This window comes from Peromyscus maniculatus, chromosome 20, assembly GCF_049852395.1.
Source record: "Peromyscus maniculatus bairdii isolate BWxNUB_F1_BW_parent chromosome 20, HU_Pman_BW_mat_3.1, whole genome shotgun sequence".
NCBI lineage: Eukaryota > Metazoa > Chordata > Mammalia > Rodentia > Cricetidae > Peromyscus > Peromyscus maniculatus.
Window position 1 is genome coordinate 5,694,706 of NC_134871.1, and position 24,571 is coordinate 5,719,276.

A 24,571-nucleotide genomic window follows, 5' to 3' on the forward strand; every position below is an offset into this window, starting at 1 on the left:
GGCTACACAAAGAAGCCAGGTCTTGCAAAGCAAAAAAGAAAAGAAAGAAGAAAAGAAAAGAAAGAGAGTACCTCTAATCAAAATGGGCCAGAGCTGGAAAGGTCAGAAGCTCGATGATATCTGTTCCTATCAAAGTGGGATATTTATACATCACTTGTTTTGAAAGGCTTTTTTTTTAATGCCAAATGGCCTTTCTGTCAATCAAGAATGTCAAAGATTTACTTGCTACCTGGACAGCTATCCTGGGCTACTCCAATGTGATCTTGATGATGCCTTCGTTTGCGGCAGATCCTCGGTCTCTCACCACCCAGAGTGGCAGCGTTAAGTCTTTCAGAGGAATTTTGGGGACCAGAACTACTTTCCCCAGGCAGAGTAGAGCAGTCAACCAGTGTCCACAGTTTGGACATCGGTGCCGGGTGGGGTGAAGCATGGGGCGGGTTTTGCCAGGTGGTCAGAGTAACTACACTTGAAGCAGGTTCGGGTGGAGTCTGTTGCTGCCCATCTTCTTTGGGGAGAGCCTCAGGGCTGCTACCAGAAGCTGGTCTTTTTGTCAGTTGGAGGAAGCATTTTTCATTAAACACCTTAAATGCCATATTCAGCAGATCTCTTTGAGGGCCATTATCTAATCTCTTAAGGATTCCTGATTTTAAAATTAAAACAAAACCTGTTTTCAGTTACTTGCTTTAGGTTTAACCTTGACATATACAGAAGGCTAAAGTTTTGTCTCTTTAGATGAATTACAATGGTACTTAGGCTACAAACATTAAAGAATTCGGTCATTTATAAGGTGACTGACCATTAACTTATATGGCTTATCCTTAACAGTTTACACAAAGTTTTTTTTTTTTTTTTTTTTTTTATAAGATTAGGATTTTACAGTTCTATCCCTGGTATGTACTGTATGACTCCGGCTTATCCCAATAGCTATGGTCAGCACTTTTAACTCTTTAAGGACCCCTAGGTTTTTCTTTCTTTCCGGTAGTTAATTTATTGTCCTTCGTTCATCAACAAAAACCTCTTCAGTCCCAAAGTCAAACCTGTCAAAGGCAAAGTGCTTGAAGCGGTTTAAGGACTTTTTTTGTGTGTGTGCGTTTGAAGCCTGGATGGCGGGAAGCAGCCGGCAGGTGGCCAAAGGGGGCCCCCTCCGCATCACGCGCCAAAATTCCAAACAAGACGCTGCACCGCTCGCTTCCGTCTCCCTCCACTCCAAGGCGGTGAGCCGGAACTATAGAAGGAAGAAAGAAGTCGCAAGTTCCTGTTAGGTCCTCGCCACTCTCCGCTGGCGCCCCAGCTCCCGTCGGCATAGGCTCCCGCGCTCTTCAGAGGGGAGGGAAGAGTCTCCGGTTTGTCGGTCCGGGGTGGCGGCGGGGGCGGGGCCGGCGGGAGCGGGGGCGGGGCCGGCGGCGGAGGGCGGGGCCGGCGGCGGCGGCGGAGGGATCCCGCGCGCGCGCGCGCTGAGGCCGCTGGGCGCGCAGTTTGTGGCGCCAGAATTCAGAGCGCGGCAGCGCCTGCGAGGCAAACCTCCGGGGCTCCGGGCGGCCGTCGCCTCACAACGGGTTCCGGCTCCTGCAGCGCGACACGATGGTGGTTCTCCGCAGCAGCCTGGAGCTGCACAGTCGCTCCACCGACTCTTTGGACCTGTCCAGCGAGTTCCTCAGCCTGCAGGACAGCGGCCGGAGGCGGTCCGGCTCGACCCGAGGCGCGGAGAAATCTCTGGTCCCCACGGCGGCGGCGGCGGCGGGCGTGAGTACCGGCCTGGGCCCGGCACCCTTGGGGGCCCTTGGGGTAGGAGCCGCGCCGAGGGCACCGGCGGCCTGAGACGGGGGGAACCGCGCGCCGCGCAGCGGTGGTGGGGCGTCGCGGACCGGCCGAGGTGCTGGAAGCGGGCTGAGCAGTTAGTCGCCACCTCGGTCTACGCCAGAGGAAGCCGAGGCCCCGGGCGCCAGAGCTGAAGCGCCGCGTCCGGCCGAGCCGAGGTGGTTGGGGGCCGCTCCCCTCCCCATTTCTCCGTCCCCGGGGTCGCGTCCCGGGTCAGGGGAGTGCGGCCCCCCGAGGGTGATGACCGCTCCAGCGCAGGCACGGGGACGTTTTGTGGGGTGTGCGAGCACAGGACGGGAACTCAGCCTCCACTGACCTCCATTGACGGTCCAGGGAGGTTCCATAACAAGACCTCGGCGAAGTACAACATCAGGTTGCATAATGTGGAGGCCCGAACACCAACGTCTCGGGTAGACTTCCCTCCAGTCTCCCGACAAGCCTCCGAGGGTCGGTAGTGAAGACATCCGTGTGACAGATAAAGACATGGGGCCCCAGAAAGAGAAACAGAAAAGGGGTAGAAAAAGTTCTCCTCCCGGGTCTTTTCCTGTTCGGGTACTGCATGCTGTAGTTACAGTATCTACAGGGGATGTTGCAAAGGATAGAGAGCTCGCAACAAATGCTTCTGGCCTAGCTCAAGGACCAGTGCGATTTTTGAAGGACAGTGTCCAGAGGGAAAGACATCTCCCCACTTGGGCAGTGGTGGAAGGGAACAGCGTTCCCCAAGAAGGTTGAGCTTAAGGAAGCCACACTAAAGTTACCCCGCAGGTAGTGATGGCCTGGTTGCTGCGAGGATCGGTATGGGAGTAGGAAAAAGTGGACGGGAGAAGCTGGTCAGGAGCCTGGAAGTCAGAGAGGCTGGGAGGAAGTGCTGGGGGGTCGAGAGTGACACAGAAGTTTCCATTTAGTTGAGACAATGTTAATCTTGCATTCCTGTCCTCGTAGATTTCTGTGATTTCCGTGGGGACTGGGATGAAGCTATAGTCTTTTTTTTTTAAGCTCTGAAATCGTTGCTTCTAAATTGAAAATCTTGACTTCAGGATTTGTTTCTCAGGTGCAGGAATGGGCGGAGATCTGGGTAGGGTCAACATTTCAAAGCAGTACTCCTTACGTGATCTTTTATTCTGTCCCCTGTTCTAGCGATTACAACCTTCTAGGATATCTATCATCTTGCAACTTTTCTTATTTATATTTCTCCCTAAATCAAATGTAACTCCATAGGGGCTTATATATATATTTTTTTCTGTTGGCACTGTATTCTAGGACAGAACATGGCACATAGTAGGTGCAGCATTTGGTTTGGGTTGTCATTATTCATAAAGAAGTTAGCTAGGCATGATGTACATGCCATACATACCATATGGAGGTTGAGCCCTTGAAGTACATACAGCAGCCTGTTGTAGGGGGAGATGATAGTATCTGGGCCAGACTTGACTGTACACATCTTATCTTGTTTTTTTTTGAGACAGGGTTTATTTGTGTAGCTCTGGCTATCTTGGAACTCATGTAGACCAGGCTGTCCTTGAACTCAGAGATATGCCTGTGGAGTGCTGGGATTAAAGGTGTGCACCACCACCACCACCACCACCACCTGGCCACATTTTATCTTTTTGAAGTCAAGTATCCCTTCTGTAAATTACCAAGAATAAAGTAGCTTTGTATTTGAAAAGTTTTCTAATATGGGGGCTTTAAATCCCTCCTTTAAATCAAATGTGTTTCAAAGACTTAACTGGTATTTGAAAATTTCCTAATTCCTGGTCTCATATTTAACAACAGATGGTAGAGATGGTACTTTTTCAGGTGGTTAAATTGATTCATTATAATTCATTAATTTGATTTTTTTCTGTTTTAATATTGGAGACTGACCTTTAAATTCTGAAGGTACTGAGAGTGACCCATAACTACATCATACTTTTTTTTTTTTTTTTTAGGCAGTTCTGTAATTTTATTTAACTTTCAGCAGGTTCTCATCTGCATTGACTGTAGATTTTTTTTTAGTGTGGTAGCAGACATTAAGTTATCAATGTGTAGAGTTTGAGTCCTTACCCTCATTACATTTTCTGGACAAATATGGATATGATATGGAGCTTCCCCCCCCCCCCTTTTTTTTGGTTTTTGGTTTTTGTTTTCTTCGAGACAGGGGTTTCTCTGTGTAGCTTTGGAGCCTGTTCAGGAACTCGCTCTGTAGACCAGGCTGGCCTTGAACTCACAGAGATCCACCTGTCTCTGCCTCCCCAGTGCTGGGACTAAAGGCGTGGGCCAACCCCCTACCCCACCCCACCCCCTGGCACTTCCTTATTTTTGAATCTGTTATCAGTGTGCACATCTGGAGTCCCCATCTCCTTCATGCCAAATTTCCAGATTTCTTTGAGTGCCTGGGGGACACATTTCTTGAGATCCATTCTGCGCAGCCCAAGCTAGAAATAGGTTTGTTTTTGAGATAGCATTACTGCAGCCCTCCATGCCCAGCTACTTTGACATTTTGAATGTTATCTCTGTTAAGATTTGTGTCTTGGTTTTTCTTAACTTGTATGAGTTCACTGAATAGTATGGTACTGTTTAACTGAATTTTTTAAACTTTTATTTTCATGAGTTGGATGCATTTTCTGTGGTTTCCTTTTCCTCTTAGAGTCAGACTAGCCATTATCTATTTCTGAACTTTGACAAGTCTGTAACTCTTTGATTTCTGTAAACTTGGGGTCTTTTATTCTGAAGAGTCAGTTAAGGATGGGTAGTAGAACATGTGTGTATGGGGGTGGTTGTACATGAAGTTTGGGTTGTGTTCACCTACACTTTTGTAGGGTTTTGAGTAAGCTAGGCAAGCACTCCAGCACCAAACTCAATCTCACAGTCCGTATGTTTTGAGACAGGGTCTTACTATGTAGCCTTGTCTAGCTAAGAATTCCCTATGTAGACCAGGCTGGCCTGGAACTCATAGATGTTCACCTGCCCCTGCCACCCTAGTGCTAGGATTAAAGGCATGTGCTACCCACACTCAGCTGTTTGTTTTTTGAGACAGGGTTTTATTGATACTGCAGTATGTAGAGGTGTGTGTGTGTGTGTGCTTTTTTTTTTAATTTTGTTTATTTAAACATCTGGACTATGAACCAAAGGCTGAGGGGCCCCCAGCTGGATCAGGCCCTCTGAATAGGTGAGACAGTTGATTGGCTTGATCAGTTTGGGAGGCAACTAGGCAGTGGGACTGAGTCCTGTGCTCAGTGCATGAGTTAGCTGTTTGAAACCTGGAGCTTATGCAGGGACACTTGGCTCAATCTGGGAGGAGGGGACTGGACCTGCCTGGACTGAGTCTACCAGGTTGATCGCAGTCCTTGGGTGAGGCTTTGCCCTGGAGGAGGTGGGAATGGGGGGTGGGCTGGAGGTAAGAGGAGGGAGTGGGAGGGGGGAGAACAGGGAAACCCGTGGCTGTTATGTAGAACTGAATGGTATTGTAAAATAAAATAAAAGGAAAAAAAAAAACATCTGGGAAAACACTCCATACTCAATACATACGGAAAATTTGTTTTTAATTATATTAAGAGCCTGGTATAGTGGTGTATACCTATGCCTAACAGGTAGAGGCCAGAAGATTAAAAGTTCAAATTCATCCTCTGCTCCATATCAAGGCCAGCTTGGGTTACTTGAGACTTTTTTAGTAAATAAGAGTAAAAAGCATATAGTTTTGATGAGGTGCTAAAAGTGTGAGTAGGGAGATTTTGACATGGAATGGTGAGTGGCACTTTGTGAAGTTGGGTAACATGATACAAGTCTTCATGGAGTTTGAGCCAGAAAGGGCTCTTAATTTTAGGTTTAGAAGTTACAATATTAGGAAGCCCTAAAGAGTTAGAATAGGGATTTCATGAGATTAGTTAGATTATAGTCAGCAAATCCAGAATTTGGATGACGAGTTAAAGGTTATAGTACTAATAGCTTGCTTGTGTATCTGTGTACCACATGTATGCCTGCTGTCTGTTGAAAGAAGAGAGTATCAGATCTCCTGGAACTGTTAACAGTTGTGAGCCACCATATGGATGTTGGGAATCAATCCGGGTCCTGAGGAAGAGTGAACAGTTGCTCTTATTTGTTGAGCCATCTCTCTAAACTTTCATTCCTTTTAAAGGCATGATAATATTCTATTGCATTTTACATTATTTTTTGTTGGGGAGGCAGGTCAGTCACTTTTCATCTTTTACAGTGTGGGCCCTGAGGATTGAACTCAGGTAATCAGGTTTCATGGCAAGTGCCTTCCTAAGCCATCTTGACAGCCCCACACTGTGTTCATCTACTCTTCTGTGAATGGATGGTTGGCTGGACCCCACTTTTTGGCTGTGTTGTGAACATGGATGTGTAGGGTCTGCCTGGGCCCCTGCTTTCATTTCCTTGGATGTCTACCCAGAAGTGGTATCTTTTAAAACCTGGGTTATATAGTAATTCTCTGATTAGTAAGGAGCCACCATACCATTTAGTCTCACAAGCAATGTATATGTTCCTATTTTGATACCATTTTTCAAATTCTTTTTTGTTTGTTTTTCTTGACAGGGTTTTTTGTATACCCCTGGCTGTCCTGGACCAAGCTGACCTTGTACTCAGGGATATGCTTGTTTCTGTCTCCAGTGGGTTGGGATTAAAGATGTGTACCACCACCATACCTAGCTTTGGGGGGGGGGGGGAGGGTTGTGGGAGGAATAAATATTCTTTTTTTTTTTTTTAAAGATTTATTTATTTCTTATGTATACAGTGTTCTGTCTGCATGTACCCCTGCAGGCCAGAAGAGGGCACCAGATCTCATTATAGATGGTTGTGAGCACCATGTGGTTGCTGGGAATTGAACTCAGGACCTTTGGAAGAGCAGTCAGTGCTCTTAACCTCTGAGCCATCTCTCCAGCCCCCAGGAATAAATATTCTAATAAGAGTAAGATGATATATCATCATGGCTTTAATTTAATTCATGTTAACCATATTTCCATATATTGGCTATCTTCTGTATTTCCTTTGGAGAAATATCTACTGCATTCCTTTGCTCATAAAAATTTTATTGTTAGCCGGGCGGTGGTGGTGCACGCCTTTAATCCCAGCATTCGGGAGGCGGAGGCAGGCGGATCTCTGAGTTCGAGGCCAGCCTGGGATACAGAGCAAGTTCCAGGACAGGCTCCAAAGCTACACAGAGAGAAACCCTGTCTCAAAAAAAAAAAAAAAAATTATTGTTGAAATATTAGTAGTTTAGGTCAGCGGTTTAGAGCAGTTGTTGCTCTTGTAGAGGACCTGGGTTAAATTCCCAGCACCCACATGATGGCTCACAACTCTCTGTAAATCTAGTTCCAGGAGAGCTAACCCCCTCTTCTGACCTCCACAGGTACCAGGCACATGCAGGCAAGAATAATAAATTTATTTTATTTATTTTTGGTTTTTCGAGACAGGGTGTCTCTATGTAACAGCCCTGACTGGCATATAGACCAGGCTGGCTTCTGCCTCTCAAGTGCTGGGATTAGAAATGTGTGCCATCACTGCCCAGCCAGCTCAATAAATCTTATAAAAAGAAATATTAGTTGTTTGTGTATAGTAGATGTATTTTCTCCCATTCAATGGGTTGCCTTTTCACTCTATTGGTAGTACCTTTTGATATATACATATACATTTTAATTTAGGTGTGTAGGGGTGTGTGTGTGTGTGTGTGTGTGTGTGTGTGTGTACACATGAGGAAATCAGGACAACTTGCAAGAGTCTGTTCTCTCCTTCCACAATATGGGTCCTAGGATTTTTAATTCAGGTCTTCAGACTTGGAAGCAAATTCCTTTAACACTGCACCATCTAGCTGACCTTATAGATTCTTTTGTATGGGTGTCCCTGCTCAGCCTCACACTCTGTAACTGAGGATGGCTGAACTTGTGAGCCTACTGCCTCCCATCTCCCATCATCCCAAGTCCTGGGATTGCAGGCATTCTCCACCCACCGTGCCTGGCCGTAAATCCTACATTTGCAGTTTCATAGCCTTTACTGTTCCTTGTAATGAAAACATTGTTTATTTTGATTTATTGTTTCTTGGGAAGGTGTAAAAAAATCACCCTGCACTAGAAGCAATCATTATTAACTTGTAATCAGAGAAAATTCTTAGGACTTAAAGTTGGTCTTAACTAAAGTAAAATTTATAACGGCATTCTTACTTTTTCTTAAAGGATGGATCCTCAGTTAAAGGAGTTGAAATCTACCACCATACGCATTCTTTAAGATCTTTGAGGAAAAAAGCACAGATTTCTTCCGATTCTAGTTTTGATAAGAATATGGAAAGAACAGAGAAACATACTAATGGCAGACATTTCACAAGGTAATGCAAGATGTGTGACCACTAATTCAAAATGGCTTTAAAATACTAATTTTTTTTAAAAAGCTTGCTTTATTTTTCACTTTACTTTCTATATGTATTTAGTGCTTTACATGTGTTGTACTTGCATCTGAAAGATCAGATAATCAATGTTGTTGGAAAATGTAGAAAGTTTGAGTAGCCATCCAATAATGGTGGATCTATATATTTCTTTGATCATGATGCTCTTGATTAGGGTCCAGAGTTCACACCAGTGATCTGCAGGGAATACATGAGACTTGTGAAATAATGTTTTAACTTGTATGTGCAATTTTCTAGGCAGAAAAGATTAATGGCTTTACTCAGATTCACAGGAGTTGAAGTCTAGCCACCTGGTTTTACAAATTTCATTGGCACACAACTCTAAACATTCATACTATCTATGGCTGCTTTCATGCTACAGTGTCTAGTAGATTTGATAGGCACAGAATGGCTGATAATAATATATTGGCTATCTAGCAGCTTCACAAAAAAAGTTATTTCTGTAAAATTAAAAGCCCGTCTGGTCCAGTACAATAACAACAAAAAAGAAAATTACTACTTTAATTACTTTATTTGAAGTATTTTACATAGTTTGATGGGTAGAGCTCCTTGAAAAGAAAAAAATGATGAGCCTAAAAACTAACTCTTCAATGAAGTGCTCAAACCTCTTTTTTTCTTTATGCTTATTGATTGAGTGAGGGTGTGTACATGCAGAGGTCAACTGTCAGGAATTTTTCCTTCTGCTATGTTGATTCCAGGGATAAAAATGAGGTCAACAGCCTCGGTGGCAGGTGCTTTTCCCCACTGAGCCATCTTGTTGGCCCTGCTTTAAATTAAAAGCCTTTATTTTCCCTTTGGTTCTTACCTGTGTCCCAAGAAAGGTAAGGAATTGATGCTACTTAACAATCTTCAAAGGACGTATCCGTGAATCATTTTGGAAAGTTTCCTTTTATTTTTTTAACTTTTATGTTTGTGTGGTATGAGTTCAGGTTTGGGTATATGCATATGTGTGTAGGAGTATGCGTACATTTTTGTACGCCCGAGGTACATATCAGGTGTCTTCTTCCGTAACTGTCTACCTTATTTTCAGGTAGGAATTCTCAGTGAGCCTGAAGCTCATCATTTCAGCTAGTCTAGCTGGCCAGTAACCTCTGGAGATCTGCCTGTTTTAGCCCACCTCCACCCACATTTCTTCCCCCCACATCCCATCCCCCGGTGCTGGTATTATTAGAGCTGTGCTGCTATTCCCACTGTTTAGATGGGTACTGGGAATCCAAACTCAGGATGCTCGTGCAGCAGGCACTGTGTCAAATGGAAAAATTTTCTAAATTATTTATTTATTTATTTATATGCTGAAAATAGATCCCAAGATATTAGACACAACTAGGAAGTGCCTTACCACTGAACTGTATTGCTAGTCCTTGTTTCATTTTAAAGAGTAGAGTAATATCTGTTCTTATTGAGAACAGTGTCAATAAATTTAAGTTAATAATATATATGTTTTGAAAGATGATGAAATCCTGTTTTTCAGGCTTGGATTTTTTTTTTTTCTCCAATTCAGTAGATTCTCTGTATCATTTTTGGGTGTGGAGAGGATGTTTAGTTTCAGACAATTCTTTACCTGAGCCTAGTCTTGAATTTTTTGTGCATTCAAAGCTGGCCTTGGACTCATGGTTAGCCCTTTGTATTTATTTGTTTGTTTGTTTACTTATTGAGACAGAGTCTCCTTGTAAAAACCTGGCTGACCTGCAGCTTCGTACATAGACCAGGCTGACCTTGAACCCAGGGATCTGTGTGTCTTTGCTTAGTTTTTGAGCACTCCATGGTGATCCTCTTGGCCCAGTTTCTCAAATGCTGGGATTAGTTTCAAGCAAGCAACTGTTCATAGAAAACAATTAACATATCTTAAGGGCCATTAATTCTCTTTAGAATTCCAAATTCCTCAAGGTTATGAGATTGCTATGTTTCTTTCAACTGTACTTAAAGACTTAGTCCCAGAATTTCACTTCTCACTTCAAGTGAGATACTTTGACATGATTTTTCTGCTTGGCTAAGAGGTAATAGCCGGTGTGATGGTTCACAGCTGTAACCCCAGCACTTAGAATGCTGAGTCGGGACGGGGCTGGAGAGATTGCTCAGCAGCTAACAGTGCTTCCTGCTCTTGGGTGGACCCAGATTTCGTTCCCAGCAGCTCTGTCAGGTGTCACAGTAGTCTGTATCTTCACCTCCAGAGTACCCGACACCTTCTGGACTCCACATGCACAAACACATAATTAAAGAAATAAAAATGAAGGCTAAGGCCGGAGTATTGCCATTATTTCACATCTGGCCTGGGCTACAATGTGAGACCCCGTCTTAAAAAACCAAAAATAAATGGATTAGTCATTGAATTTAAAACAAACTTTTGTTTCATTTTCAAGTGTCTAAGTTTCTTACTTTCTTGACTTCCCACATTAGTTTGTTATATAGAATGTAGGCTTTTAAACGTCTTGTCAATTTTATTTTCAGTTCATTTAATATATTTTTCATATAGGCAATTGGCTCGACAGCAGGCTGATAAAAAAGAAGAGTGCAAAGAAGGTAAGTTGTGCTAATAGTGTTTCAGCTTTTTTTTTAATTTTTAATTTTTTTATTTTATTTTTATTTATTTATTTATTTATTTATTTTTGGTTTTTCAAGAGGGGGTTTCTCTGTGTAGCCCCAGCTATCCTGTAGGCCAGGCTGGCCTCGAACTCACAGAGATCCACCTGCCTCCCAAGTGCTGGGATTAAAAGTGTGCACCACCACACTTTTAATCAGCCCAAGCATCTCAGCTTTTTTTTTTTTTTTTTTTAAAGATTTATTTATTTATTATGTATACAGAAGAGGGCACCAGATCTCATTACAGATGGTTGTGAGCCACAATGTGGTTGCTGGGAATTGAACTCAGGACCTCTGGAAGAGCAGTCGGTGCTCTTAACCTCTGAGCCATCTCTCCAGCCCCGCATCTCAGCTTTTTAAAACATGTGATTCATAATGTTTATAGGTTTATTGAAGCACATATATTACCTGTGCATAAAATGTATACTTTGTTAGATTTGACATAGTATGTAAAAGAAGCCATCATGTACTAATAGAGTAAAAATAACCTTTACCTCTAAAAGTTTCTTCAAAATACTGTGGTGGTTTGAATAAGAGTGGCCCCTATAGGCTCATATCATGCTAAATCAGCAGGGGGTGGAACTCTGATAGGATTAGGAGGTGTGGCCTTAATTGAAGGAGGTGTGACAGGAGGCTTTGAGGTTTCAGAAGTCCAAGCCTGCCTAGTGTCTACCTCTCTCCGCCTACTGAACGGGATGATGCTCTTAGCTACTGCTTCAGCAACTGCCTGCAGGCCATCATGCTGCAGGCCATGATGATAATGGTGTAAGAGTTGCCTTGGTTGTGGTGTCTCATCTCAGCAATAGAACAGTGACTAGGACACTCATGTAATCTGTCTTAGCTCTCCCAGTTTCTGCCTTTCCCTTAGATTCCCAAGTACTCACCAGTCTTCTTCCCACCCCACCCCTAACCCCCAAGACAGGGTTTCTCTGTGTAGTCCTGGCTGTCCTGGTACTCTCTCTGTAGACCAGGCTGGCCTGGAACTCACAGAGATCCACCTTCCTCTGCCTCCTGAGTGCTAGGATTAAAGGTGTGCACCACCACCAGCAGGCTTGTTTTCTGTTGCTGTAGATTAGTTCGCATTATCCAGAGATTTATGTAAGTGAAATCATACAGGATATTTTATATCATTTCTTTCACTCAGCAAAATTACCTTTAAGTATTTGTCCTGTAGCTAGGTAGGATTCTGTTGTATGACTATACCATGATTTATTACCCAGGTTGATCTTTTAAAAACTCAGGACTTCCTGAGTTTCTTGATGGTGGGGATTGCAGGTATGCTCTGCTACACCTGGCTGTACCTCATCCTCTTAATAGATGTGAGTTGTTTTCAGTTTGGAGCTATTACAAACTACTTTAAACTTTCTGATACAAGTCTTTATATGACATCTTCTCTGAAGTGGGGTAGATCATACTATAGGTATATGTTATAACTTAAAATTTTTTCTAGAAGAACAAGTTTAAGATGGTATAATTTTGCTACATGAAAGTAGCTGTCCTGTGCATTTTCAAGTTGTTTTGCTAATACTTATTTGAAATCTTTTCCTGTACATATCTGTGAAGACAAAGCTATTCCAATTACTCACTCATTGAGGAATAGAAACATTGCTCAAAGTACAGAACATTTGCATGAACAGAATGGAGATGTTGAAGTTCGAAGAAGTTGTAGGATTAGAAGTCGTTACAGTACTGTGAACCAGTCTGTGCTGTTTGACAAGCTTATAACGAAGTAAGTGAAAATGCTTAAGATCAAAACTATGTATCTGGAACAAACTCTACTAGAGAAAGATTGTGAATTTTTACTATTACCGCCCCCGCCCCCGCCCCCACACACAACTATGTAGCTGGCTGACCTTGGACTCAGAGATCTGCCTGCCTCTGCCTCCTACTAGGACCAAAGGTGTGTGCCATCTCCATGGCCTCCTCCTCCCTTTCTGTCTCTAGATTTTAGGGATTGAATATCTATTTTGTGTATGCCAGGGAAGTGCACTACCATTGAGCTACACCCCTGACACTATCCTGAACATTGTAATCTATTTGATTTATGTGAAACATACAAGAGAATGGCTATTGGTAACCTTTATTCTCTATGTGTGTGTTTAAATTAATGGAAAGAAGTGTTTGAATATTTTACCAAGTAAGTCAGGGCTTCTTACTGAAATATTTTTTTTTAAGATTTATTTTTATTTATTATGTATACAGTATTCTGCCTGCATGTGTCCCTGCAGGCCAGAAGAGGGCACCAGATCTCATTACAAGTGGTTGTGAGCCACCATGTGGTTGCTGGGAATTGAACTCAGGACCTCTAGAAGAGCAGTTGGTGCTCTTAACCACTGAGCCATCTCTCCAGCCCACTGAAATATTTTTATTAATATTTTTAAAGCACTGCTGAAGCTGTACTTCAAAAGATGGACGACATGAAAAAGATGCGTAGACAGCGAATGAAAAAACTTGAAGGCTTGGGAGTATTTAATGAACCAGAAGAGGTAAAAATATTTTTCATTAGGTGGTGGGTGACTCAGTCTCCCATTTAATGCATTCATTTATGGGTAGTAATTATCATTTTGTCCAGCATTTGTTAGATTTTTTATGTTACTACTAGAATTATAAATCTATAGTTATGTCTTCATTTTAAGAATAATGAGAGGGTTTTAATTTTGGTGTGAACATACACTAAATGTTAATGGCTTTTGTTTAAACATTTGTAGAGCAATCTTAGTATGTACACGAGAGGAAAACGAAAGGCTATTCAACAAGCTGATGAAGAAACAACTGATAACCAAGACGGCAGTGTGGGTTAGTTTGTTTTCAATCTTCTGTTTTCTGGCTTCAAATTTAAGCATTTTTAACTTACTAAGAAATAGCTTTCTTATTCAGTTTCTGTGACATTTATTGTAATTTGCAGTGGTTATAATTTAAGAGAGGTATAGACCAGGAAAAGTTCAAAACAGGATAGTGTGTTTTGTTAGAGAAAGTAACTGAAATCAACAGTGTTAAGGTAAAAAAAAATTGGTTTGCTTGTATAATAAAACTATAGATAGTTTATCATATATCACTATTTTAATTAAAATGACTAAAGTTATTAATTTATTCTTTTTTGTTGTTGTTTGGGTTTGGTTTGGTTTGGTTTTGGTTTTGGCTTTTTGAGACAGGGTTTTTCTCTGTAACCCTGGCTGTCCTGGAACTCACTCTGTAGACCAGACTGGCTTTAGACTCAGAGATCTTCCTGCCTCTGCCTCCAGAGTGCTGAGATTAAACTCACGCACCACCACCATCCAACAATTAAAGTTAATTTTACTACTACATTTGAGATTTAATAACTTATTTTTTTTTCTTGATTTAAAACAGTTTTCAGAAATATATTTTAAAAATTGGTGGAAGCTATCTCACCCTTGTCATAAATGTATTTGTTAGACTTATGTAATTCCCATAGCCAAAGAATTAAGTTTTAAAAGGCAAATCTTTGTTTCTGAGGGTATTAAATAAAACCTATCAGTATTCGACATTAACTTGAAAGTTTTAGGTAAAATTGGCTTATATTGAGATTTCTGAGAGCATTGTAAACTTTAATGTGGTATTTACGAGCAATGTTTTTCAAACTTCTTGTCTTCCTTTTTTTGTTTTTTGTTTTTGAGACAATGTCTCACTTTGTGCCTTGGCTGGCTTGGTACTTGCTGTGTAGACAAGGGTGGAGTGCCTCAAACTCAGACAGAACTGCTGGCCTCTGCCTCCTGAATACTGAATTAAAGGCATGTGCTTCCACACCGAGCTTCTAAGTTTTAATTCTATAATTTTTACTTCAATTTTGAAAAATTCTTAATGTTGAAATTCTTTCTATGAATAATAAAAAAGTAGATAAAGTTTTAAAAGATCCCTTTCTCTACCAACTCCTTGTGTTTAAAAAAAAATGTCAGCCTTTTGGTGAGTGTATTGGATGTATCTCTTTTTTTAAAAATTTTTTATTTATTTATTTTATTTTTATTTTATTTTATTTTTGGTTTTTCGAGACAGGGTTTCTCTTGTGTAGCTTTGCGCCTTTCCTGGAACTCACTTGGTAGCCCAGGCTGGCCTCGAACTCACAGAGATCCGCCTGCCTCTGCCTCCCGAGTGCTGGGATTAAAGGCGTGCGCCGCCGCCGCCGCCACCACCCGGCCTAAAAAATTTTTTATTACGTTTATTTTGGGTGGAGGTGGTGAGTGTGTGTGGAGTGGAGGTCAGAGGACAATTTGCAGGACTCGGTTCTCTGACTTTGTGAGTCCTGGGCATGGAGCTCAGTTTGTTAGTTTGGTGGCAGTTACCCTGACCTATATATTCTTAATTGTAGAGTCATCTGAAGAGGGTGAAGAGCAAGAGGATGATGAGGATGAGGATGGTGAAGATGAAGAAGATGATGAAGATGAAGATGATGAAGATGGAGAAGAAGATAATCAAAAACGATACTATCTTAGGCAGAGAAAAGCAACTGTGTACTACCAAGCACCTTTGGAAAGTAAGTACTACAAATGGTCTTTCAGGAGAAAGATTTGTAGGGGTGTGTGTGTGTGTGTGTGTGTGTGTGTGTGTGTGTGTGTGTGTGTGTGTGTGTATGTGCGCGCGCGCGCGCGCCTGCCCCACATGGCACATGGGGGTGCAATCAGTTATCTCAGCTGTGTGGGTATTGGGGATCATACGTCATCAGTCTTTGTAACAAGTGCCCTTACCTGCTGATTCATTTCACCAGCCCTGGTTTGTTTGTTATTGTTACCGATTCTAAATTAGATGTCAAAGGGTAGTTTATCCCATTGTCATTTATAAAGAGTTAAATGTTGCCTTGAACAAAACAAATAACTGAGCTATTTTGAGACTTTTGTCTTATCTTTTTAAATCTTCTGTTTATAAAGATAGGATGATTTCTGTTAACACCATACCTCAAAAAGCTCAACTTGTGAGCTTTTATGCTCAGGAAGACAATATCTGTTATACATGTATAATCATAATGATTGTATGTAGCTAGTGTGTATTTTAGTTGGTTGTCCTGTACATACTTTATACTTGTTTGTGTGCAGCACCTGCACGGAAGTGTTCATGGAGGCCAAAAAGGGTGTTGGATCCCTGTAATTGAAGTTACAGGTGGTGGTTATAAGTCTCTCAGTGTGGTTCCTGAGAATGGAACTCAGGTCTTCTCAAAGCAAGTGCTCTTTACTGCTGAGCTGTCCCCAGCCCCCATTACATATTTTTAATATCAACCCTATAGATAAATGACATTAGTAAAATACTCTTTAGATGCTTACTAGCACTTTCATGGAAGGCAGCACCTTTGTAAGTATTTAAAGGACAAAATTTTTTTATATATATTTTACATTATGTATGCTCATTTCTTTTTCCAGAACCTCGACACCAAAGAAAGCCCAACATATTTTATAGTGGCCCAGCTTCTCCTGCAAGACCAAGATACCGATTATCTTCTACAGGACCAAGAAGTCCATATTGTAAACGAATGAACAGGTTAGGTTCTGAAATAGTGATTGATCTGTGATAACATAATTGGATATGTTATGACAAGATTCTAGAGTCTTTGGATTGAGTGTATTAGGATGGAATTCTGGAATTCCATACATGGGAGAGCTCTGCTCTGCATTTAGTGCTCTAGTTCCCATTGCCAGTGACTGTTTTTGATTTTGCTTTCATTAATAGAAAGTATTAGTAACTACTTGGTAAGATAGTTTATTCCATTGTACCACATTGAATAATAGATGTACTTTGACTTAGTATATATTGTAGTTTAGGCTCTGTTAAGTATTTTACAAAGATGATTTCATTTAAATTTCACATTTAGATTGTAGCCTTTCTTTATATACTGCCACAAGCATAATCTCCCACCACGTTAAATATTCTAAGTTATATAACTTCTAGGCTTGATCATGATACTGGCCACCTTTTTCTAGATGTTTTATAGTTTGTTTCTCTTATGTTTTAGAGGGAAAAAAAAAGTTATTTTTTTTTTACTAGAGGATTTCTTTCTTTCTATATCCCAACAGTTGTTTTCTTTTAGATTGAAGTTTACAGAGGTAACTTACACTTCTTTTCCCATCCTAGTAGTAATAAGGTTTTCTGATAAATTGGATAACCAAAGTTTGGGCACTATTATGTGACTGGTAAATAGGAAAGACAAGAATGATGTGGGTATGTAAAATAACTTGAAAATATTATTTTTCGGAAATATGACTGAAATCAAAGTTTTTCAGCTATTTAAACAATTCTCAGAGAATCTGTAAAGGATCTGGTCATGTATTGGTCATGGAAAGCAGAAACTTTTAAGTGTTGAAGAGTCGTTTCTTTTAGGAAAAATAAGTATACCTGTGTCCTTAGGCCTTCTTATTTGTCAGAATCAGAAGTAGACATTCTGAGGTTCTTCTTATATCATCCTGATTTTCAGTATTCTCATGAACTCTTTAGAGTGTTGTTAAAAGCTGGACCTAGTGGTTTGGACCTCTAATCTCAGCTCGATACTGACAGTTTAAGACCTGTCTGGGCTACAGAGCAAGTTCAAGGCTAGCCTAGTCAACTTAGCAAGACCATGTTTCTTTCTCTCTCTCTTTTCTTGGTAGGAGGGAGCCTGTCCTGAAACTCTCTCTAGATCAGGTTGGCCTCGAACTCACAGAGATCCACCACCTCCCTCTGCCTCCCAAGTGCTGGGATTAAAGGCATGCTCGACCACCGCCCAGCAAAGACTCTGTTTCCAAAAAAAAAAAAAAAAAAGATACATTCTTCAAAGACATTCCTATTTCCTCAATCTCGGCTCCACCCCCTCCAAAGATTTATTTGTTTATTTTGTGTGCAGCATGTATGACTGCAGGCCAGAAGAGGGTATCAGATCTCATCACAGATGGTTGTGAGCCACCATGTGGTTCCTGGGAATTGAACGTCATTGATTTATTCTGATATTTTGAGCCAATTGAACCTCACTGACCCTGACTGTAAAATGAGCCTATTAATAATGTATGTTGTCCAGAATTTTAGTTAAGAATAAATGAGGGGGCTGGAGAGATGGCTCAGAGGTTAAGAGCACTGCTTGTTCTTTCAAAGGTCCTGAGTTCAATTCCCAGCAACCACATGGTGGCTCACAACCATCTGTAGTGAGATCTGGTGCCCTCTTCTGGCCTGCAGAGGTGTGTGCAGACAGAACACTGTATACATAATAAATAAATAAATCTTTAAAAAAAAAAAAAGAAGAATAAATGAGAGGGCGGTGGTGGTGCACGCCTTTAATCCCAGCACTCGGGAGGCAGAGGCAGGCGTATCTCTGTGAGTTCGAGGCCTGCATGGTCTACAGAGCGAGATCCGGAACAGGCACCAAAACTACAGAGAAACCCTGTCTCGAAAGAAAAAAAAAGAATAAATGAGAAGGCTGGTTGGTGTATCTCAGTGGTAGCACATTTGCTTGACACATGTAAGGCTCTGGGTTCAACACTCACTAGTTGGCAGTAGGTGGTAGGAAATAAATAATATGTCATGTTGGGTATATGGGAAACAGTCAGTAAATATAGACATTTCTTCAAATTGTGAAATGTGTCTTGATTCTATTACTATATAGTAAGTTTACACATAGTGGGAATATTTTAGAGTGTTGATGGTAATACTAAGTATGCAGGCTTGTACTATGTAATTTTGGCTGCACGATGATCATAGAAATGATCTTGGGTATATAGATCAGTAGAGGGTTGTTTTCTCGTTTATTCTGGCTTTACCAACCCTTACTCAAAACCCTAGAAACCATTTGTGTTTGAAATTTCAGATTTTATTTGGAGCTGTTTGCAAGGGATTTTTCATGCAACCATCTCCAGCTACCTGAGCCAGCACTGCGTAGTCCAAGATGTTAGCATTCCTCTTATAAAATCTATGAACAATCATAGTGAGTGGTGTAGAGAACATAAATTGCTCTGTGCTATTTCAGGTCGCGTTTCCTTTGCTGAGTAGTTATAACTAGTTCATAGAGGTTTATTTATTTGATGTGTATGGGTGTTTTGCCTGAACGGATATCTGTTCACCTTTTGTGCAATGCCTGTGGAAAACAGAGGGTGTCGGATCCCCTGGGACTTAGTTTAGACAGTTTTGAACCACTATGTGAGCACTGAGAATTGACCCCAGGTCCTCTGGAAGAGCAACAAGTGCTCTTAACCTCTTAAGGCACTCCAGCCCAAGTTTTTTGTTGTAGTTGGTTGGTTGGTTGGTTGGTTTTTCGAGACAGGGTTTCTCTGTGTAGCTTTGTGCCTTTCCTGGAACTCACTCAGAGAGATCTGCCTGCCTCTGCCTTCCGAGCCAGCCCAAGTTTTTAAAGATAAAGTCTAGATCTGGATTGTATAGATACTTTTTTGGTTTTTCGAGACAGGGTTTCTCTGTGTAGTTTTGGTGCCTGTCCTGGATCTTGCTCTGTAGACCAGGCTGGCCTCTAACTCAGAGATCCGCCTTGCTCTGCCTCCCAAGTTCTGGGACTAAAGGCGTGTGCCCCTGCTGCCCAGCTGTATAGATACTTTTATAAAAGATTGTGAACCTTTTGTGTCTTTGAAAATACGTGCTTAGTGATTATATTCTAACTCAAGAGAACATTGTAGCTCCTAAGCCAATAGACTCTTTAAAGTTTTCTCAGCCAGATTTTCTTTGTTATTGTTTTTCTTTCTGTGAGTTTGTGCAACTGTCCAAAGGCATTCTTCCTGTGTATTTGTAGTCTTGACCCATTGTTATTGACTAAGAACTTAATCACATTCTTAATATTTTGTAAGTAACTGGAGTTTCATACTATGCTTAACAGTTGATAAAGTTGACAATGCACTATAAATAAAAGGTCACCTTAATTCTTTTTTTGTTTTTTATGTTTTGAAGACAGGATCTCACTGTGTGGCTCTGATTGTCCTGGAACTCACTATGTAGACCAGGCTGGCCTTGAACTCACAAATATCAGCCTTCCTCTGTCTCCCAAGTGCCTGGGTTAAAGGTGTGCTCCACTATGCTTGGCACCATCTTATTCTTTTATTTCTCACGGCTTCATGTGAGAAAAGTAAATATCCTACTACTAAGGTATACTCTTAGACCTCACAGCATTTAAAAACATTTAGTATATTTATTTAGTATGTGCCAGTGTATGTTTATGCACATATGAAGGTCAGGACAATTTGAGGAAGTCATTTCTCTCATTTTATGAGTCCCAGGAATTAAAACTCAGGGAGTCAGCCTTGGTGATGGGCACCCTTACACAGTGCGCAATCTTATTTACCTTTCTTTCTTGGTAGCTTTTTCTTTCATTACAGATTATCTTTTCTTAAAAAAAAATTACTTGTCATTTCAAAAACAGGTAATTTCTCATGTAAAACTTTATATAATATTGAATATGCATGTTCAGCCAGGCATGTTGCCACATGCCTTTACTCCCAGCACTTGGGAAACATAGGCAGGTTGATCTCTGCCTTTCTGGCCCACCTGGTCCACATAGTGAGCTTCATCTCAGTCAGGACTACACAGAGACCCTGTCTCAAGACTTAAAAAGTCACTGTCTACATTATCTTTAATCTTAATGAACATTTGACAGTCAGCTCTAACAACTTCTTGTTTTCCTTCCCTTTCTCTTGGCTGTATCTTTTACCTCTTAAAGATTCAACCAACAAAGCTTACTTCATTGTTTTAGAAGAATATGTTGTTTATATGTCTTTTTAGATCATTAGATATTTCTGATCCTTATGTCCTCTTCCCTTTTTCTGTTTCCCTCATCATGATTTCTATCTCTCTGTTTAGGCGAAGGCATGCAATCCACAGTAGTGACTCTACTTCCTCTTCCTCTTCTGAAGATGAGCACTTCGAGAGGAGAAGAAAAAGGAACCGAAATAGAGCTATTAACAGGTGAGCTCTGACCCTGGTGTGGTGGCTCACACCTTTAATTTCAGCACTTTGGGGCTTAAGAGTTCTAGGGCCAGCCTGGGCTATGTGGTAAGCAAACAAAAAATTGGGAGGAGAAGAGGTGTGATAGATGAGTTTTAAAACTACCAAATACATTTTGAAAATAATTTTTCCTTACAATTATGCTTGTATCATTGGCGGGACACCTGCCTGCCCTGGTGTGCCTGTGGAGGTTAAAGGAGTTGATTTAGTTGGTTTCTCCTTCCACTTGTGTGGGTTCCAGAAATTAAACACAAGTTGTCAGGCTTGACATAACTCATAAGCCATGTTGCCAGTCCTCAGACACCTTTTTATGGGTGATGAGAAAGAACAATAAGTTAGGAATAAGTACAGTTTAGCTGATTAAAGGGTTGCACCAGAGATTAACACAAAGCAAACTTTTGCCTTACTAGAAATCTCTGTAGTTGAAACAAATGGTAGGCTAGAACATACGGCTATAGTTTTTTCTGGACCAGTCTATTAGGCTTTTTTATTTTTTTGCCCCAAAAGCACAAATTCACATTTACTTACATACTTTTTATAAGTTTAAATATTAGTTTAAATCTGTGAGGGTACAGCACCACACAAAAGCTGTGTCCACTGGCCTTTGCAAGAAGGTTGCTTCAGAATTTGGCAGGAATCATGCCGCTGTGTTTACATAAGCCCAAGTTACCTTACCCAAGATTTGACTCCAGGACTTGCTGTGTTTTTTGCTTTATACACGTTAGCACATCTCTTGCCTAAGTAGAAATTCAGTTTCATCTCAGGCATAAACACCTTCAATTTTAAAAAGAGCCATGTGTTCTTTTTGGTTCTGGAGCCCTTGCTTACAGCCAACCAAAATGGTCTTGTACCACAGCCCTTTAGAAGTCCTGTTCCTAGCATGCCTCTACAGACACCAAGATGGTAAAAGGGATTGTAATAGACTTTATTTAATGTTGGCTTGGTGAACATTGGCTTGAGGGAATGACTTTTTTTTTTTTTCATTTTAAATGTATTTTTTTAACTTATTGGAAAATTCTACATTGAAATTGAAATATTTGGTTATTTTCAATTGTAGTTTTAGTCCACATGCTAGCCAATTCAAGATTGTTGTTCTCATTTATAGCTAACTGGGTAGGAATGAATACAATATTGGATTCTAATAATAAAGTATTTTCAGAGCAGAAAATAATGTTTGAAACAGGAAGGTTGGGCTAGTTGGTTGATTGATTGGTTGATTATTGTTCTTGAGACAAGGCCTGACATAGCTCAGGCTGGTGTAGAACTTGCTCTGTGTAGTTTAGGATCTTGAACTCCTGGTTTTCCAAGTGCTGGGATTGCAGGCACCTACCACCAAGCCCTGTAGCAACCCCGTGATGGCTCACAAGTGTTCTGTAACTCCAGTTCCTTGTGTTCATTAGAATCCGAAGGTTGACACTGGGTGTGTTGCCTAGTCACTCTCCACTTTGAGGCAGCGTCTCTCACTGAACAGGGGCTCAGTCGTGGGACTAGTCTGGCTAACTAGCCCCAGGATTCCTTATCTCTACTTCTAGGACCCCAAGATTACATTTGTCCTGCTATTTCTACCCAGATTTTATGTATTTGGGAGATTGCTAGCTCTTGTCCTCCACATTGGCAGCAAGAACTTTACCCACTGAGCCATTTCCCCTAACCCCAAACCTGTTAGTTAGTTAGTTAGTTAGTTAGTTAGTTAGTTTGTTTTCGAGACAGGGTTTCTCCGTGTGCTTTTGGTGCCTGTCCTGGAACTTGCTCTGTAGATCAGGCTGGCCTCAAACTCACAGAGATCCACCTGGCTCTGCCTCCCAAGTGCTGGGACTAAAGATGTGGGCCACCAACGCCCGGCCAAACATTTTTTAATAAGAAAAATAATATTGTAATATAGAATTTAGGGAGGAGGGTGATTTGATGTGTGGCTTTATATATTTGTGTGTGTGCGCGCACACATGAGTTTTTTTTTAAATAGGTGCCTTCCACTAAATTTTCGGAAAGATGAAATAAGAGGGATTTATAAAGATCGAATGAAAATTGGAGCAAACCTTGCTGATGTTGATCCAATGCAACTAGATTCTTCAGTGAGTATTTTAAAGATTGTGCTTTACCTGAAGTGTAATTTCGTTCACTTTACTTTTGTTTTAAGTTAAAAGAAAAAAACTGATTTTTTTTTTTTTTTTATCGGAAACTTAAATCTTTGTATACATTTTAAAAACAAAAATCTTTGGGGAGTTGGAGAGATGGCTCAGCCTTCAGAGCATTGTTGCTCTTGCAGAGGACCTGAATTTGATTCCCAGAATCCACATGGTGACTCATAGAAAATAAACATTAAAAAAAATCTTGGGAATACTATAAGTCTTAATCAGTTGATTGTGGGATAATGTTATGAAGATACAGGGCGGTGTTTTAATTTTAACTCAGACCTGTGTCCTGTTTCATTCCAGGTACGATTTGATAGTGTTGGTGGCCTCTCCAGTCATATTGCAGCACTAAAAGAGATGGTAGTCTTTCCCTTACTTTATCCAGAAGTCTTTGAAAAGTTTAAAATTCAACCCCCAAGGTAACCTAAATCTGTCTTTACTGTAATGTGTGCTGTGCTTCTGTTGCCTCTCTGGCTTCTTAGAGCTTTACATTTTTACTTAAATTATGTATGTGTGAGAGATGTGTGTGAGCGAGTGGGTGTGTGGGTGCGGGTGCACGTGCGAGCATGTGGAGGCTGGAGGCAGGTGTCAGGTGTCTGCTGTCATACTTGCCACCTTATTCTCTTGAGACTACCTCTCACTGAATCTGGAGCTAGGAGCTAGGCTGCCAGCCAGAAGCTGCAGCAGTCCTTGTATCCCATCCCCCACAGCGCTGGGATTGCAGGTGTCCACAGAACCACAACCAGCTTTTTGCATGTGTTCTGGGGATTTGAACCAAGATGCTCAAGCTCATGTAGCCAGTGCTTTTACTTGCTAAGCCATTTCCCGTCCTCTTAAACTTTTTGCTGACTAACTCCTTTTAAAGTGCTAGTTGCTGGTTCCTTTATTAACATTATTCTCTGTTTATGTGCATGTGTGAGTGTGTGCCACCTGTGTGGGGTGTCTGTGGAGGCTAGAAGTCATTCAATCACGAGCTGGAGTTACAGACTGCTTGTGATCCACCAGGCTTGGATGCTGGGAACCAAACTCTGGTATTCTGGAAGAGCATCAAGTGCTCTTAATCACAAGCCTGGCAACCTAAGTTTGATCCCTAAAACCATTGTAAAGGTGGAAGGAGAGAACCAGCTCTATAGAGTTATCCTCTTCTCACACATGTAATTACTAGTAATTTTTTAAGCCAATACACACCAGTTTTCTGTAAATTCCTCCTTGAAATACTATCCCCTCCACATAAAAATCAAAAGAGAATTATATGATTGTATTATATGATTACATATGCATGGTAATATATACATATGTGTATGATCTAGTAGTGAAGGACAATGTTTCAAATAAAGGGATTTATTTAGTTTCTGTATTAATTATATTGTATTGGTATTAACTTCCAGAGTTTAAACCTATACTTTGTATAATGAAACTATTTCAGTGGTTTAATATTTTTAATTAACTAATTAAAGTGGTTATGAAATTGGTTCTTAATTTTTGTTTCAGTATCTACCCTTTAATTTAATACTAAAAATGTTTAACATGTTTTACAGAGGTTGTTTGTTTTATGGTCCACCTGGAACTGGAAAAACATTGGTTGCTAGAGCACTTGCCAATGAGTGCAGTCAAGGGGATAAAAGAGTGGCCTTTTTCATGAGGAAAGGTGCTGATTGTCTGAGTAAATGGGTTGGAGAATCTGAAAGGCAGCTACGATTGCTATTTGATCAGGTATGATATTAAAATTTACCTATAT

At 40.9% G+C, this 24,571-nt stretch overlaps 1 protein-coding gene across 5 annotated transcripts in view; it reads left to right on the plus strand.

Moving 5' to 3' along the window:
* The first annotated feature begins 1,203 nt into the window (after nt 1–1,203).
* The window catches only part of Atad2 (ATPase family AAA domain containing 2), a 47,468-nt gene continuing 24,100 nt past the window's right edge, over nt 1,204–24,571 (plus strand). The window contains exons 1-13 of one of the 5 annotated variants that reach the window (XM_076555747.1): nt 1,204–1,343; nt 1,573–1,743; nt 7,986–8,134; nt 10,686–10,732; nt 12,356–12,521; nt 13,176–13,278; nt 13,501–13,588; nt 15,117–15,281; nt 16,159–16,276; nt 20,558–20,662; nt 22,665–22,773; nt 23,137–23,252; nt 24,372–24,546. In XM_076555747.1, coding sequence (XP_076411862.1) covers nt 1,582–1,743; nt 7,986–8,134; nt 10,686–10,732; nt 12,356–12,521; nt 13,176–13,278; nt 13,501–13,588; nt 15,117–15,281; nt 16,159–16,276; nt 20,558–20,662; nt 22,665–22,773; nt 23,137–23,252; nt 24,372–24,546 — 1,503 coding nt within the window. In that variant the 5' untranslated portion in view covers nt 1,204–1,343; nt 1,573–1,581. Of the gene's footprint in view, nt 1,344–1,415; nt 1,744–1,819; nt 2,266–7,985; nt 8,135–10,685; nt 10,733–12,355; nt 12,522–13,175; nt 13,279–13,500; nt 13,589–15,116; nt 15,282–16,158; nt 16,277–16,356; nt 16,486–20,557; nt 20,663–22,664; nt 22,774–23,136; nt 23,253–24,371; nt 24,547–24,571 lie in introns of those variants that run through there. The other 4 variants (XM_006990673.3, XM_076555750.1, XM_076555748.1 and 1 more) reach the window with 4 other exon arrangements.